The following is a 13,796-nucleotide window of genomic DNA, read 5'->3' as shown; positions in this document are numbered from 1 at the left end:
CGTTCCCCTTCCTTGGCTGCGCTCTGCCCCCTGACAGAGAGGCCCCTCCCCACCTCTGCCTGTCAAACTCCTACCCAACCTTCACAGGTGAGCGCGAAGGCCACCTCTTCCAGGAAGCCTTCCCTTCTTTCCTTAGCTTGAACTAACTTTTCCTTTCTCTGTTGAAGCAGAGGCTGTACATACCAGTCAGACTCCTAACAGCACTTGTATCTCTGCCTGAAGATTTTCTTTGAGCAGACAACAGGCCAGGAGTCCTGGGAACTACCCCAGCCCCCACCCAGACACAGCCCTCTACCTGTGATTCAGTGGGAGGGTGGAGGATGAACACCCCAGCTCCCTCACCCCTCGCTGGAATAACTGAGTTGTTCAGCCGCTCAGTCGTGTCCGACTCTCTGCGACCCCATGGACTGCAGCATGCCAGGCCTCCCTGTCCTTCACCGGCTCCTGGGGTTGCTCAAACTCATGTCCACTCAGGGCTGCACAGGCTGCAGTAGCCCACCAAGGTAAACCAATTTATGCCACGCTCCTCATTAGCTCCTTAACGTTTATGCATTAATTTCTCCTTCTGCTGGTATTTTCTGGGCCTGCCTCTCAAACAAACAACTTGCGCTGAAGTCCTGCCCCAGGACGTGCTTCCCGGGGACCCCTCCCTAGGCCATCCGTGCAGCCTCACGCTGGTGCTTAGCTGATGCCTTTGCTGCAGCCCTATTCAGCAGAGGCCTTGTGTGACGACCATTAAAACCACAGGCAACGCATATAAATGGGATTTAGAAAGATGGTAACGATAACCCTATATGCAAGACAGAAAAAGAGACACGGATGTATAGAACAGACTTTTGGACTCTATGGGAGAAGGCGAGGGTGGGATGATCTAAGAGAACAGCATCAAAACATGTATATTATCAAGTGTGAAACAGATCGCCAGTGCAGGTTGGATGCATGAGACAAGTGCTCAGGGCTGATGCACTGGGATGACCCAGAGGGATGGGATGGGGAGGGAGGTGGGAGGGGGGTTCAGGATGGGGGAACACATGTAAATCCATGGCTGATTCATGTCAGTGTATGGCAAAAACCACTACAATATTGTAAAGTAATAAAACCACAGGCAAGTGACTTACTTCCCTGGTGGTCCAGTGGTTAAGACTCTGCACTCCCAATGCAGGGGGCCAGGGTTCCATCCCTGGTCAGAGAACTGGATCCCACGTGCCAACTAAGGAAGACCCAACACAGTCAAGTTAAACAAATAAATATATTCTAAAATTTTTTTTTAAATCACAGGCAAGATGAATGCAACACTTTCTACTTTTTGTTAGCCCTATATATGTATTATTTCATTTAAACCTCATGACAACCTGGGAAGTAGGATCATGGTTATACCATTTCACAAATGAGAAAATCAAGACTCGAGTAAAATGACTTGTCCAAGATCTCGAAAGTCAGCAAGTGTCGGACCTGGGGCTTAAATCCAAGAGAACTGCTTCTAGACATGGGGAATTTAACCATCTCATGGGGTGTAGCAGGAATAATTATATGTCCAGGTGGTCCAGGACATAGGTCCACCCATAGTCCATAGGTGTCCACCTGTGTCCAGGTAGTTACAAACGCGGAGGAAGGATTCTTAAAAAAGGGTGTGTGTGTGCGTGCACCTTCTCCTGGCCAGCCCACTGCGTGGAACATACTCAGTGACTGTTTATCTCAGTGATTATTTATTAAGTGCTCTATTAGTGACACAATTTATTAAGTGACACTTACTATTTATTGTCAGAGTGAATCAACAACCGAGGCCCATGGGGCCAAGGCATTATGACAAGACCAGCGAAAGGATGAAGAGCAGAGCCCTGCTCTGCTCTCAGTAGGCTGGGGCAGGTCACTGACGCTCTTTGGGCCTCTCTCCCCCTTCTCTGGGTTCCCAGGTGGCTCAGTGGGTAAAGACTCCGCCTGCAATGCAGGAGAGGCAGGCAGATGAGGGTTCCATCCTCAGTTGCCCCGCTGTCCAGGGAGAGGGCCCCCCTCTAAGGATTCACACTGAATCCCTGAACCCTGGCTCCACCCCGCTGTGGGAGATAGGGTCCCAAAAGCTAAAGAAGGGAGCCGAGTGAGGCTGGGCCGAGGCAGGAGGCGTCCTTGAGCGATCAGCTTCTTGCAGGTGAGGTGAGGTAGAAAAAACAAAAACAGAAAAAAGAAACCCTCCCTCCTTCCTGCTTCTAAAGTGGAGGTCTGGCGCCACCTCGTGGTCACCATCTCTTCCAACCTCCACCTTTTCTCGTCTGCATCTTCTTTCCCTAGACTCTGCTGTTGCCCTGAGGAACTCCAGAGCAATTCCACCCTCCTCACCAAATATGTACCTGCTGTGCCCAGGCCCCAGGGCTCAACCCAGGAGCAACGATCACAGACAACGTCCCGACAGTTCCTGCCTAACAGTTTAGAAGCGTCTGGACCAGCAATTCCAGTAGAAATAGAATGCAACTCACAAGTTCATGCCTCATGTGTACTTCTACTTCTAGATTTTCTAGTAGCCACATTTCAAAATTGATGGGTTAAATTAATTTGAATAATATTTTATCTAATCCAGTACATCCAAAATATTATCATTTCAACATGTAGTCAATATGTTTTCAATTACCATTTCTTACAAACTGTTTGAAATCTGTGTATGTTACATTCACAGAGCATCTCAGTTTGGACTAGCCAGATTTCAAGTGCTCAGTAACCCTGGATGTCAGCAGCTACCCTCCATGCTGGGCAGCACAGGTCTACACAGACCAGTCAGCCTCCTCTGGCCCTTGGCAGCTCTTCAGAGATTCGGCCCATCACATCTTCTTCAGGGTCTACATTTGCAGCTTGCTTTAGAGGCGTGGAAGGAGTGAGAGACCAGGTCCCTTCCTCCCCCTGAGCTGGGTCTGAATCTCAGCACTTCGGGACAGGACCACCTGCAAGCCATTTCACCCTTTGGAATGTAAAAGGAGGCTGCCTCGGGGGCTGTAGCAAGAACGCCTGGCAAGGACATGACCCGTAAATGCGGTGGTGACCCCGGCCTCAGAGCCTTAGCCCACTTTTTGGCGCGGTTGCATGCCTGTGTGCTCAGCCACTTCAGTCATGTCCAACTCTTTGCAACCACACGGACCGTAGCCCACCAGGCTCCTCTGTCCATGGGATTCTCTGGGCCAGAATCCTGGCATGGGTTGCCCTTTCCTTCTCCAGGGGATCTTCCTGACCCAGGGATCGAACCCATGTCTCTTATGTCTCCTGCATTGGCAGGCAGATTCTTTACCACTAGCGCCACCTGGGAAGCCCTCTGGCATGGTTAAGGATGGTTAGTTTTACATGTCGATGTGGCTCCCCAGTTGTCTACTCAGACACAGACTAGGTGTTGCTGTGAAGGTATTTTTTAGATATGGTTAACATTTAAAGCCATAGATTTCGTGCAAAGCAGGTTGCCCTCCCCACCACCACCACCTCATACTGTGGATGGGCCTCATCCAATCAGTTGAAGGACTTATGAGCAAAGACTGAGGTTTCTGGAAGAAGAAGAAATTCTGTCTCAAGAATACATCATACAGGGACTTCCCTGGTGGTCCAGTGGCTAAGACTCCATACCCCCAATGCAGGGCCCTGGGTACGACCCCTGGTCTGGGAACCAGATTCCACACACGACAATTGAAGATCCCGCATACTGCAACTAAGACCCAGTGAAGCCAAATAAATATCTTTAAAAGGGGGAGGTGGGAACTTCCTGGAGGTTCCATGATTCATCAGAGTCCGCCTCCCACTGCCGGGCACACGGGTCTGAACCCTGGTACGGCTCATACACTACGAGACTTCTAAGCCCTCACTCCACACGGCTGAGCCCAGGCCACAGCTCGAGAGAAGCATACAATGTGGATGAAAGCACCGCGTGCCGCAGCAACTCAGACCCAACGCAGCAAAAAAAAAAAAGAATACGTCACAGAAACCCTGCCTGAATGGCCAGCCTGCAGATTTCAGCCTCAAGGCTGCGGCATCAACTCTCCCCGAATTGCCAGCCAACCTGCCTGCTCGACAAACTTCAGAATGGCCAGCCCTAACCCACAACCGCATGAAGCAATTCCTTAAAATAAATGTCTGTAGGTGACAGTCGTCCCGGAAGGCTTTGAAGGGTGAGTATAGAGCAGGACACAGGCCCCTCATTCTGAATGCCTGTGGCATTAGCGGCTGAAGAACAGCCTCGCTCCAGCCGCTGGCATAAATATAATAGTGCAGCACCCCAGCCCGGCAACTGTAACTGTTAGTCGCTCAGTCCTGTCTGACTCTTTGTGACTCCATGGACTGTAGCCCTCCAGGCTCCTCTGTCCATGGCATTTTCCAGGCAAGAATAGTGGAGTGGGTAGCCATTCCCTTCTCCAGGGAAGCTTCCTAACTCAGGGATCGAACCTGGATTTCCTACATTGCAGGCAGATTCTTGACCATCTGAGCCACCAGGGAAGCCCCAGCCCTGCCCTCCCCATAAGTGAAATATCCAGCAGGACCAAGGGCTGGAACAGAAGGAGAATGAATCCCGCATCCCAGAGCCTGTCCTTCACTGGCCAGCCAGCGACCCCTTCCGAGGGGGTGGGATGAGAGGGTGGGCTTGGCTGGGGAAAGGGGCTACGAGGGCCCAAACAGAGACCCAGGATGTGGGGAGCTGCTCTTGAGGGCAGAGTTGGGGGTTGAGGAGGTCCCTGGGCCCAGAGAAGCTGCCTTGGGGACAATGACCCAGGCCCCATCACCTCAGCACTCTGGCCTCTTGTCAGAACTCCTGTTGAATTCAGCCCTGCGTGGCAGGCAGAGTGGTCTTCCTAAAGCATCCACCACATCACTGCCTCTCCTGTGCCGCCCCAGGCCCATCACCTCACTGCTCTGGCTGGCCTCGCATCAGAACCTGTGGACTTTGGCTCTCATGGCAGCCACAGCGATTTTCTAAAGCACGCATCAGGTCATTGCCATGTGTCAAGGTCCTTCCCCAGCTTTCCTGTGACCTTGAGATAATACCAAAAGTCCTTTATGGGACATAAGATAAGGCCTGGTGTGACATGGCCGTGGCAGCCAGCCTCTCCCCACCCCCAGCCTGGCCAGATGGAGCTCACAGGCCCTCCCGTGTGTACCTCCCTCTGTCAGCAACACCCTTTCCCGTCTTCCCCTCCGCATGGCCCGCCCGCCCCTCCAGGGCCACCCAAAGCCACGCCCTTGGTCTGCAAGGCAGCCTGCGTCCCCTCCCCTGGGCCCCTCAGGGCCCTGCTCAGCGGCCCCTCCAGAGCTTCCATATTTAAGGATTTTAGACAGAGCCGTCTGCTTGGGTGGCTCCAGGGGGGCCTGAAGATGATCACAGGGCCCCCCCGCTCCTGCCCTCCCCTCCCGCGAGGCCACGACTGTACCGGGGCTGCTATACCAGCTCTCGGACCACCTGGTGCCCGGAATGGCCTGGCAGCCAGGGCCTCACTGAACCATGTCCGCTGCTCCCTACCCTGGGGCGCTCCATCTGCAGTCTGGCTGGGACACCCTGCACCCATCCTTCGCTTCTCTGAGTCTCCTCAGCTTATTAGAACTCTGCTTTGATTTGCAAACTGTGAAGTCCTGGGCAATGTGAACGGGGACTGATGCCAAAATCTTGGTTCCCTGTTCACCAGCGCTGAGAAGACATAAGGAGACAGATTGGGGGGGAAATAAAAAAGGAAGCGTAGCTTTATTCTTTGCCAGGCAAAGGGGACACCAGCTTGCTAGCGCCTCAAGAAATGTGCCCTCTGCCCTGGGGAACAGGGGAGACTTCATATCCTCAGGAAGGTCTTGCTTTTTTTTTTCTTTTGCAGAACTTCAGACCAGCCACAGCTGGCATCAGGTAGCTCAGTTAACTGGGGTTGGTCTTTTCTGAAGTTATCAGCCCATGACCTTCTTTCTGAAATGGAGAATGCTACGAGGGACTGTAGGGGGTGAAGAATGCCAGGTGCAGAGTGTGATTCAGTGGAGTCGGAGGTGACCGGCTTTGTGAAGGGCAAGTCCAGCTACAAGTGTTTGTTAGCTGTTGTTGTTGTTGTTTAGTCACTAAGTTGTGTCCAGCTCTCTGTGACCCCGTGGGCTGTAGCCCGCCAGGTTTCTCTGTTCATGAGATTCCCCAGGCAAAAATACCGGGTGAGTTGCCAGTTCCTTCAGGGGATCTTCCCAACCAGGCATCGAACCCTACCTCCTGCGTTGGCAGGTGGTCCTTACTGCTGAGCCACCAGAGAAGCCCAAAGAATGACCAAGATTGCTCAGTGCTCTCAGGCCTGTTTATGTTGTTTGCCTAGCCTGTTCGTTATTTCCTTGTTTTCCTTGTTTGTTAGAAAAGAAGGGCTTCCCAGGGGGCTCAGTGGTAAAGAATCTGCCTGCAATGGCTCAGTGGTAAGGAATCTGCCTGCAAGGCAGGACATGCGGGCTTGATGCAATGCATTAGATCCCTGGGTCTGGAAAATTCTGTGATGAAGGAAATGGCAACCCACTCCAATATTCTTGCCTGGGAAATCCCATCGACCGAGGGAGCTGGGCAGACTACAGTCCATGGAGTTGAAAAAGAGTCGGACAACTTAGTGACTAAACAACAATCAGAAAAGTCTCATTTTTATTTAAGAAAAGTCTCACGTCTTTTTTGCTGCACCAGAATGAATGTGACACACTGCAGAGGTTTTTTAAAGTGTGTTATTAAATAACATGTACAGTTTGAGGCTGTTTTTCTAAAAACTGAACTATATACAGGCGTAGAAAATCATTGCTGTCCACTAGAACTTGAGTCTGTGGTCCTGGTGCGCTAAGCATTTTGCTCGGGATCAGCTGGTTATTCCTACAACCCTGTGGGCTGGGTACTGCTAGGATCTCCTGTACAGAAGAAGAAAGCGAGGCCCAGAGACGTCCCCTGCTTCTGAGGAGCTGAACTGGACTTGACCCCAGGTTTGCCAAGTCCAAAAGCCACGCATGCTTTCACCTCCAGGCTGATCGGTGCCTCTGTGCAAATTAGAGATATTATTAGCTCCCAGCTCATAGGGCTGTTAGGAGGATTAAATGAGCTAAGAGGTGTCAAGCCCTTAGAGAAGGTCCTGGCACAGCCCGAGGGCTCAGTAAGCGCAATCGCCTACAGCAGCATCTCACTGCCTCTGCGTGGGCCCTGTGAGATCACCCACCAAAATGTTCACAGTGGTCATCCCTGTCCTGGGGTCATGGGAGACCTTTTTTAAAACTTCTTCCAAAATGATCAGGTAGAAGTCCCTGGCAGTCCAGCGGTTAGGACTGCGAGCTTCCAGTGAAGGGTGGCACAAGTTCGATCCCTGGTTGGGAAACTAAGATCCTCGAAGTGGCAGGGCACAGTCAGAAAAACATTTGACTGTAGTGTGTTATAAGAAATACATACTACTTTTGTATTTCTTTTTAAATTCTTGCCTGTGTGATGCCCTAAGTGAACTTGAGGACAAGGCAGGCCTGTGAGATATCTGGGTCATCTCCCAGCTCCCCTCAAGGCCTGGCACAGATCGCCCCCCAATATAGGGTCCCAGTAGGGAGCAGCTCAGATGGGCTTCTCCCAGCCCAGCCTCTCCGGCCACTTGCTTGGCAGGCGCCTGAGTGAGTTGGGGGTGTGGGGTATGGGTCGGAGCCAAAACTGGCCCCAGCTAAGCCTGCCCTTTGCTGGCCTTCCCCAAAAGGCACAATGAGGTGCCCCGTGGCTCTTCCTGGCCCCAGGGGAGCAGTCATGATGGGTGAGACCTCCGGCCCTGAATCCACCAACAGCTGTGACCACTTCAGCTATTTTAAACCCTTGGGCACCCGGAGGCTCCTGTCCCACCAACCACGCGCTCTGACCCAGCATCACAGGCCCCAAGCCAGGGATGGGAGCCCTGAACGCGGGTCAACCAGGCCTGGGTGGGATTTTTTTTTTTTAAGAAGAGGGAATTTGATTTCTTGAGCACTCGCCTTGTACCAGAGATTGTGCTAGTATCTTCCATACATTGTCTCATATCAAATCATCCTTATATCTAGGCTGAGAGATCACCTTGTTCACTGATCAGGAAGATGAGGAAAATGAGGTCCCAGGTCCAACAGAGGCATGACTGGGGTTAGAACTTGGGCTTCCTCGTCCACCAAGCAAGGGACAGCATTCCTTCCTGCTCTTACCCGCCTTGCCCCTACCCCCACCTGGCCCGCACACCCCCCACACACCCATGCAAGTTCCTTTCCTGGCTCCGTGCTTGTAGGCGCTATGAGACCAACCAAGGGCACATTCTTGAATGTTTCTGTGGCTCAATTTCTTCATCTGTAAAGTGGCGGGGTGATTGGGAGCGTATAATGATCCAATTCTAATACATGAAAAGTGCCGCTGGAGCAGCGCCCAGCACACAGGAGGAATGCGTTCAGGGCCCGCTGTTCCTCCTTGTCTCCTGGCAGTCACCACCTTTGCCTGTTTCTCTCTCCCCTGCACCTGTGATGACCCGCCCAGACCTCAGTGGGGGTGCAGTACTTTCCCCCCATTCTGGGTCCCAGCAGGTGACGTGAGGGTGCTGGATTCTATGATCCCCAGGAATGTGGGTACCCTGGCATATGTCCCGTATCTGCCACATAGTAGGGGCTCAAAACTAATTTTGGTAAAGAGACGCCCAGACAACAGTCCACCCTGGGGGCCTCGGGGTTAGTTCTGAGCTGCACAAACACTTTACTGTTTTGGTAGGTGGCCACCCTGCCTTCTGACTGGATGGTGCACCCAGTGGCTGCAGAAACCTGTCAAAAGTCACCAGGTCTTCCTAGGTCTGAGCACCCTGGGGGCAGATGCACCGCCCCCCCAGCCTGACTCAGGCCTTCCCCCTTCCCCAGCTGTGTGCCCCCTAGATCTCAGCTGCCCCGGAGCAGTTGGGCTCTTAGCCATCTCCTAATGTGGGCCCCCTCAAGGAGGTCTCTGGGGTCAGGCGTCTGGGTGTGTCTCCGCTCTAAGCAGTTGTGAGCCTGAAGCCTCTTACTCAGATGCACCCCGTCCCACGGCTCCCATCCCCCAGCAGACCTGCCTCCTCCCCTCCAGCCTGCACGTCCTTCTTACAACCTCTGCCCTCTCAGAAACACCTCACTTCTGGCCCCTTCTACCAAGGGCCACTCAGTCCTTTGTGAATTATCTGGCTTGGCTTCAGAGCTGGAAGGGTCTGGGATGGGGATCCCGCCCAATGCCATTCTGCACCTCCAGCGGGCCCACAAGTCACAGGCTGACCTCTGCAGGGGCACCCTCTTTTGCCCAGGGCCCCAGTGATCCTTCACTGTCCCTGCACGGGAACATTAATATTTCAGTCCACAAACACTGGTCAGATAATCCCCTTCTCTCCAGAGCTCTCAGCAGCCCAGCAGGTGTCTTCATAGACCCTGCCCAGAACACCTCCTGGCACTCCGTCCAGGACAGCCAGAAGGGCCTCCTTCAATTCCGCCCCCACCACTCCTCACTGAGGACCCCGTGCCAGGGCTGTCATTGCCCACCCATCAATCAGCGCCTTGGCTTGACATTCCGGCCCCACTGCCACCCCCCTCCCCACATCCCCTCTGTAATATTGGCCTGATTGTTGCGGGGCTGGGGGCGCAGTCAGGCTGTATCTGGCTTCCCCAATTGGTCAGGAAGCTCCCTCTCTGCCCTTCCCCTCAGTCTGAAAACCCCTCTTTTTTTTTTAAGTTATTTATTTTAATTGGAGGATAATTACTTTAAATACTGTGATGGTTTTTGCCATACATAAGCATGAATCGGCCATAGGTGCACACGTGTCCCCTCCACCCTGAACCCCCCTCCCGCGTCCCTCCCCACCCTGTTCCTCCAGGTCGTCACGGAGCACTGGCTTTAGTGCCCTGCTCCGTACAGCAAACTTGCCCTGGTTTAGGCAGAAGACCTAAACAGACGTTTCTCCAAAGAAGACACACAGATGGCTAAGAAACACAAAGACGCTCAACATCACTCGTTATTCAAGAAATGCAAACCCCTCCTTTAAGAAGGCTCACTCCCCAGCCCTGGCTGGGTCAGCGCATCCACTCGCTCTGTCCCCGCCCCTTATGGCGTTTGCATTATCTGCCCGCGGGGCTGGGGGCGCCCAGAGGGGCGGCTGGCCCTGCGTCCTGGCGCCGGGCAGCTGGGGGCCAGCGGAAAGTGTTGAATGAAAGAAGGAGCAACTCAACAGTTGACGTCACCCAGACCAAGCGGGGGGCGTGGCCACGCTTGACGGACGGGCCCGCGGCCCACTGCGGGAGGAGGCCGCGGGCTGCCCCGCCCACCGGCGTCCCGATAAAGGCTGGGCGCGGACCGCCGGCGGGCGGCTGAGAGGGGCTCACCTGCGGCAGGTGCTACGCGGAGCGGCCGGGCGCTGCGCGAGGATGCTGCGCGAGCGGACGGTGCGGCTGCAGTACGGCAGCCGCGTCGAGGCGGTGTACGTGCTGGGCACGCACCTCTGGACCGACGTCTACAGGTGAGCCGGGCCGCCGCGCCCCTCCGCCTGCGGGCTGGGCCCGAAATCGGGGCCCAGAAAACCCAAGACCCTCGCCGGACTCGGGGACACGGACAGGCTGCCTCCAGCCCGAGTCGCCCCTCGTCCGAGGCCCCCGCGCGCAGAAATCCTGAGAACCAGCCCCCAAACCTTGTGTCAGACTCCCCCACATCCAGAGAGCCCCCAGATACTCAGACCCAGCATGGGCACCCGCACTACCCGTTCCCAGAACCCCCGCCGCTTCTCCCCAGCCTTCCCGCCCCCGACCCTCTCCAGCCCCTCCCCGGGGACGACCTGGGCACCCTTGGCTTCCCCAGCCTCTTCTCTTTCCCCTCGGCGCTCTGCCCTTAGCAGCTCCCTGAAGCCCCCAGACCCTCTGGCTCACCTCCCAGCTCAGCCCACACCCTCCCCTGACTCCCAGACCGGCTGAACTTCTTCCTGGATCGGCTTGGGGCATGGCCAGCAGGAATCTGGCCAAGGGGTAGCCTGGGCTCCAATTTCGCCCTGTGGGGGCTCGGGGTGATTGTCTGTCCCCAAGCACTGGCCAGGAGCGCCCTGTCCCCAAATGCCTTCCCCTGACTTCACCCTGGGATCAGGGAGGGGCCTTGTTCCACCAGAAGGAGGGTGCGGATGTGGGGGTCTTTGTCAGAAGAGCTCTGCTGATTCAGGACCCTGTTCTCACTGGCCCTGTCCTCCCATCCTCAAACTCTGGTGGGGTGCAGGATTTCTGAGACCGCAGGCCATGGTATGGGGGAATGGAAGTAAGCACCCCACCACTCCCGCACCTGCCAGGAAGCGACCAAGTCCCAGACTGGTGCGAAGGAAGTGGCGGAGAGTCCCTGGCGGGGCCCTGCAGCCCTCTGCTCCAGGCCCTCGAAGTGTCCCCGTTGCTGGCACGGGACGGGTCAGTGCTGAGAGGAGGGAGCATAGAGGACTCGGGTGGGGACCCCATGCTGATGCCTGCGGGCAAGTCCCCCGAACCACTCTGTGCCTTGAGTGGCTTACTGCTCCCAAATCACTCTGTCATCGGGCACCCTGCCTCTCCCAGCCCCTCCGACACCCCGTCCCTGTGTCTTCCCCTACACCTTCCCCAGCCCATTCCCTCTGTCACCTCCAGCGGCCCTGCCAGCCCTGCCAGGCCAGGCCCCTGCCCCCTTCCTCCTGAGCAGGCACTGGCCTACCCGAGGGCAGAGAGCCGGTCACCGTGCAGACCAGGGGCCCTGTCCACCCGCCAGCCCCTGCCTTCAGCTGTCCGTGTGTAAACCTCAGGGTCACAACTCAGAAGTGCGGTGTGGTCCAGGCCTCGGTGGCCCGGGGGCGCTCCCCTCCCTTCCCCACCCCCCGTCCTAACTGGGCACTGCCAGCAAGTGGGCCGGGAGCCAGGACACTCGGGCCTCTAAGCTTCAGCTGTCACCATACCTGCCTGTCCACTGGGGCACTTTTAGTGCAGCCCGAGAGACTGGCACAATGCCTCCGTTGGGGGGTGGAGAGTCAAGAAGGGGTCAGGCTCAGGCCCACCCTCTGTCCTGGCAGAGAACGGGGGAAGGGTGGACTCATCCCCCCTCTAGCAGGGCACGGAAGTGTGACAGTCCCCTCTGTCCCTTCTCAAGAAGCCAGTCACAGCCCCTGTGACCCTCACCTCCCTCCTGCATTTGACCTGAGACCCTCTCACACCCCCGGCAGAGACGCAGTACACTCTAGACCCCTGCTGTCCAGTGGAGATAGAATGCAAGCCACAAAGAGAGCCACGTGTGTAATCTTTAATATTCTAGTAACTGTATTTTTAAGGTTAAAATAAGCAGGTAAATTGATTATAATAATATATGCATGCGTGTTAAGTCACTTCAGTTGTGTCTGACCCTTTGCAACCCTATGACCTATAGCCCGCCAGGCTCCTCTGTCCATGGGATTCTCCAGGCAAGAACACTGGAGTGGGCTGCCATGCCCTCCTCCAGGGGATCTTCCTGACCCAGGGATGAAACCCATGAGTCTTAGTCTCTTGCACTGGCAGGTGGGTTCTGTACCACTAGTGCCAGCTGGGAAGCCCATAATAATAATAATATACACTTTAACCTAATATGTCCCAAATATTAGCATTTCAATATATAATCCATATAAAATTGTTCATGAGCTAGTTTGACGTTCTCTTTTTCATGCTAAGTGTTGGAAACTCAGTGTGTGTGTTGCATTGTTCAGCACACCTCCGTGCGGACTAACTACACTTCAGGCACTGACAGCCACAGGTGGCCGTGACCGCCGTGTGTCCTGCCCAGCACGGGTCTAGAGCGACACATCTCAGCCTCGGCACCACCGCGTTTGGGCCAGGACGATTCACTGTCCCCGGGGTGTCCTGGGCATTGTACAATGTTTAGCAGCGTCGCTGGCTTCTCACCCCTAGATGCCAGTGCGTGTTTAGGCGCTCAGTCGTGTCTGACTCTCTGTGACCCCATGGACTGTAGCCCGCCAGGCTGCTCTGTCCATTGGATTCTCCAGGCAAGAGTACTGGAGTGGGTTGCCGTGCCCTCCTCCACATGCCCTCTCCATAGGAGAACTCGAGTCTCCTACATTGGCAGGGGGGTTCTATACCACTAGTGCCACCTGGGAAGCCCATGGATGTCAGTAGCAACGCCCAACTGTGACACCTGGAAATGTCTCCAGATAACCCAGACGTCCCTGGTGGGCCAAGTGACCTCCAGCTGAGAACCACTGGTCTAGTGGAAGGAAGCCCCTCCCCATACTAGGGAGACTGAGCTGTTGTCACTTCTGATACTGTGATGATAAGAACAGCCGTCAGCATGGCAGAGGATAAGATAGCATCACCAACCCAAGGGACATGAATGTGAGCAAACTGTGGGAGAGAGTGGAGGACAGAGGAGTCTGGCGAGCTGCAGTCCATGGGGTCGCAAAGAGTCGGACACGACTGAGCGACTGCACAACTGCCCACAGACCTTGGAGGTTGTCCTTGGACCATCTCACTTTGTAGATGAGGAAAGTGAGGCTCAGAGAGGTGTAGCCATTTGCCTGATGTCACACGGGACTCAGGTCGAGTCCTGTCTGGCTGGGAACTCATGCTCTGAATCTGCTCTCTAACCGCTGTGTCCTCAGCCACTTCAGTTGTGTCCGACTCTTTGTGACCCCATGGAATGTAGCCTGCTGGGTTCCTCTGTCCGTGGAATTCTCCAGGCAAGAATACTGGAGTCCAGGGGATTTTCTCAACCCAGGGATCCAACTCGCATCTCTTGGGTCTCCTGCACTACAGGCAGATTCTTTATCACTGAGCCACTGGGGAAGCCCCTCTAACCTCCTGTTCAGATTGAATTA

General features: G+C 54.9%; 1 protein-coding gene across 1 annotated transcript in view; it reads left to right on the top strand.

Annotated features, from left to right (window-relative positions):
- Positions 1 to 10,287: 10,287 nt before the first annotated feature.
- Positions 10,288 to 13,796, top strand: part of PADI2 (peptidyl arginine deiminase 2) — a 56,923-nt gene continuing 53,414 nt past the window's right edge. The window contains exon 1 of the mRNA XM_043908938.1: positions 10,288 to 10,457. Coding sequence (XP_043764873.1) covers positions 10,366 to 10,457 — 92 coding nt within the window. The 5' untranslated portion in view covers positions 10,288 to 10,365. The remainder of the gene's footprint in view (positions 10,458 to 13,796) is intronic.

This window comes from Cervus elaphus, chromosome 8, assembly GCF_910594005.1.
Source record: "Cervus elaphus chromosome 8, mCerEla1.1, whole genome shotgun sequence".
NCBI classification, from domain to species: Eukaryota; Metazoa; Chordata; class Mammalia; order Artiodactyla; family Cervidae; genus Cervus; species Cervus elaphus.
Note: the sequence above shows the minus strand (reverse complement) of the source record. Positions and strands in the feature narration are given on the sequence as shown.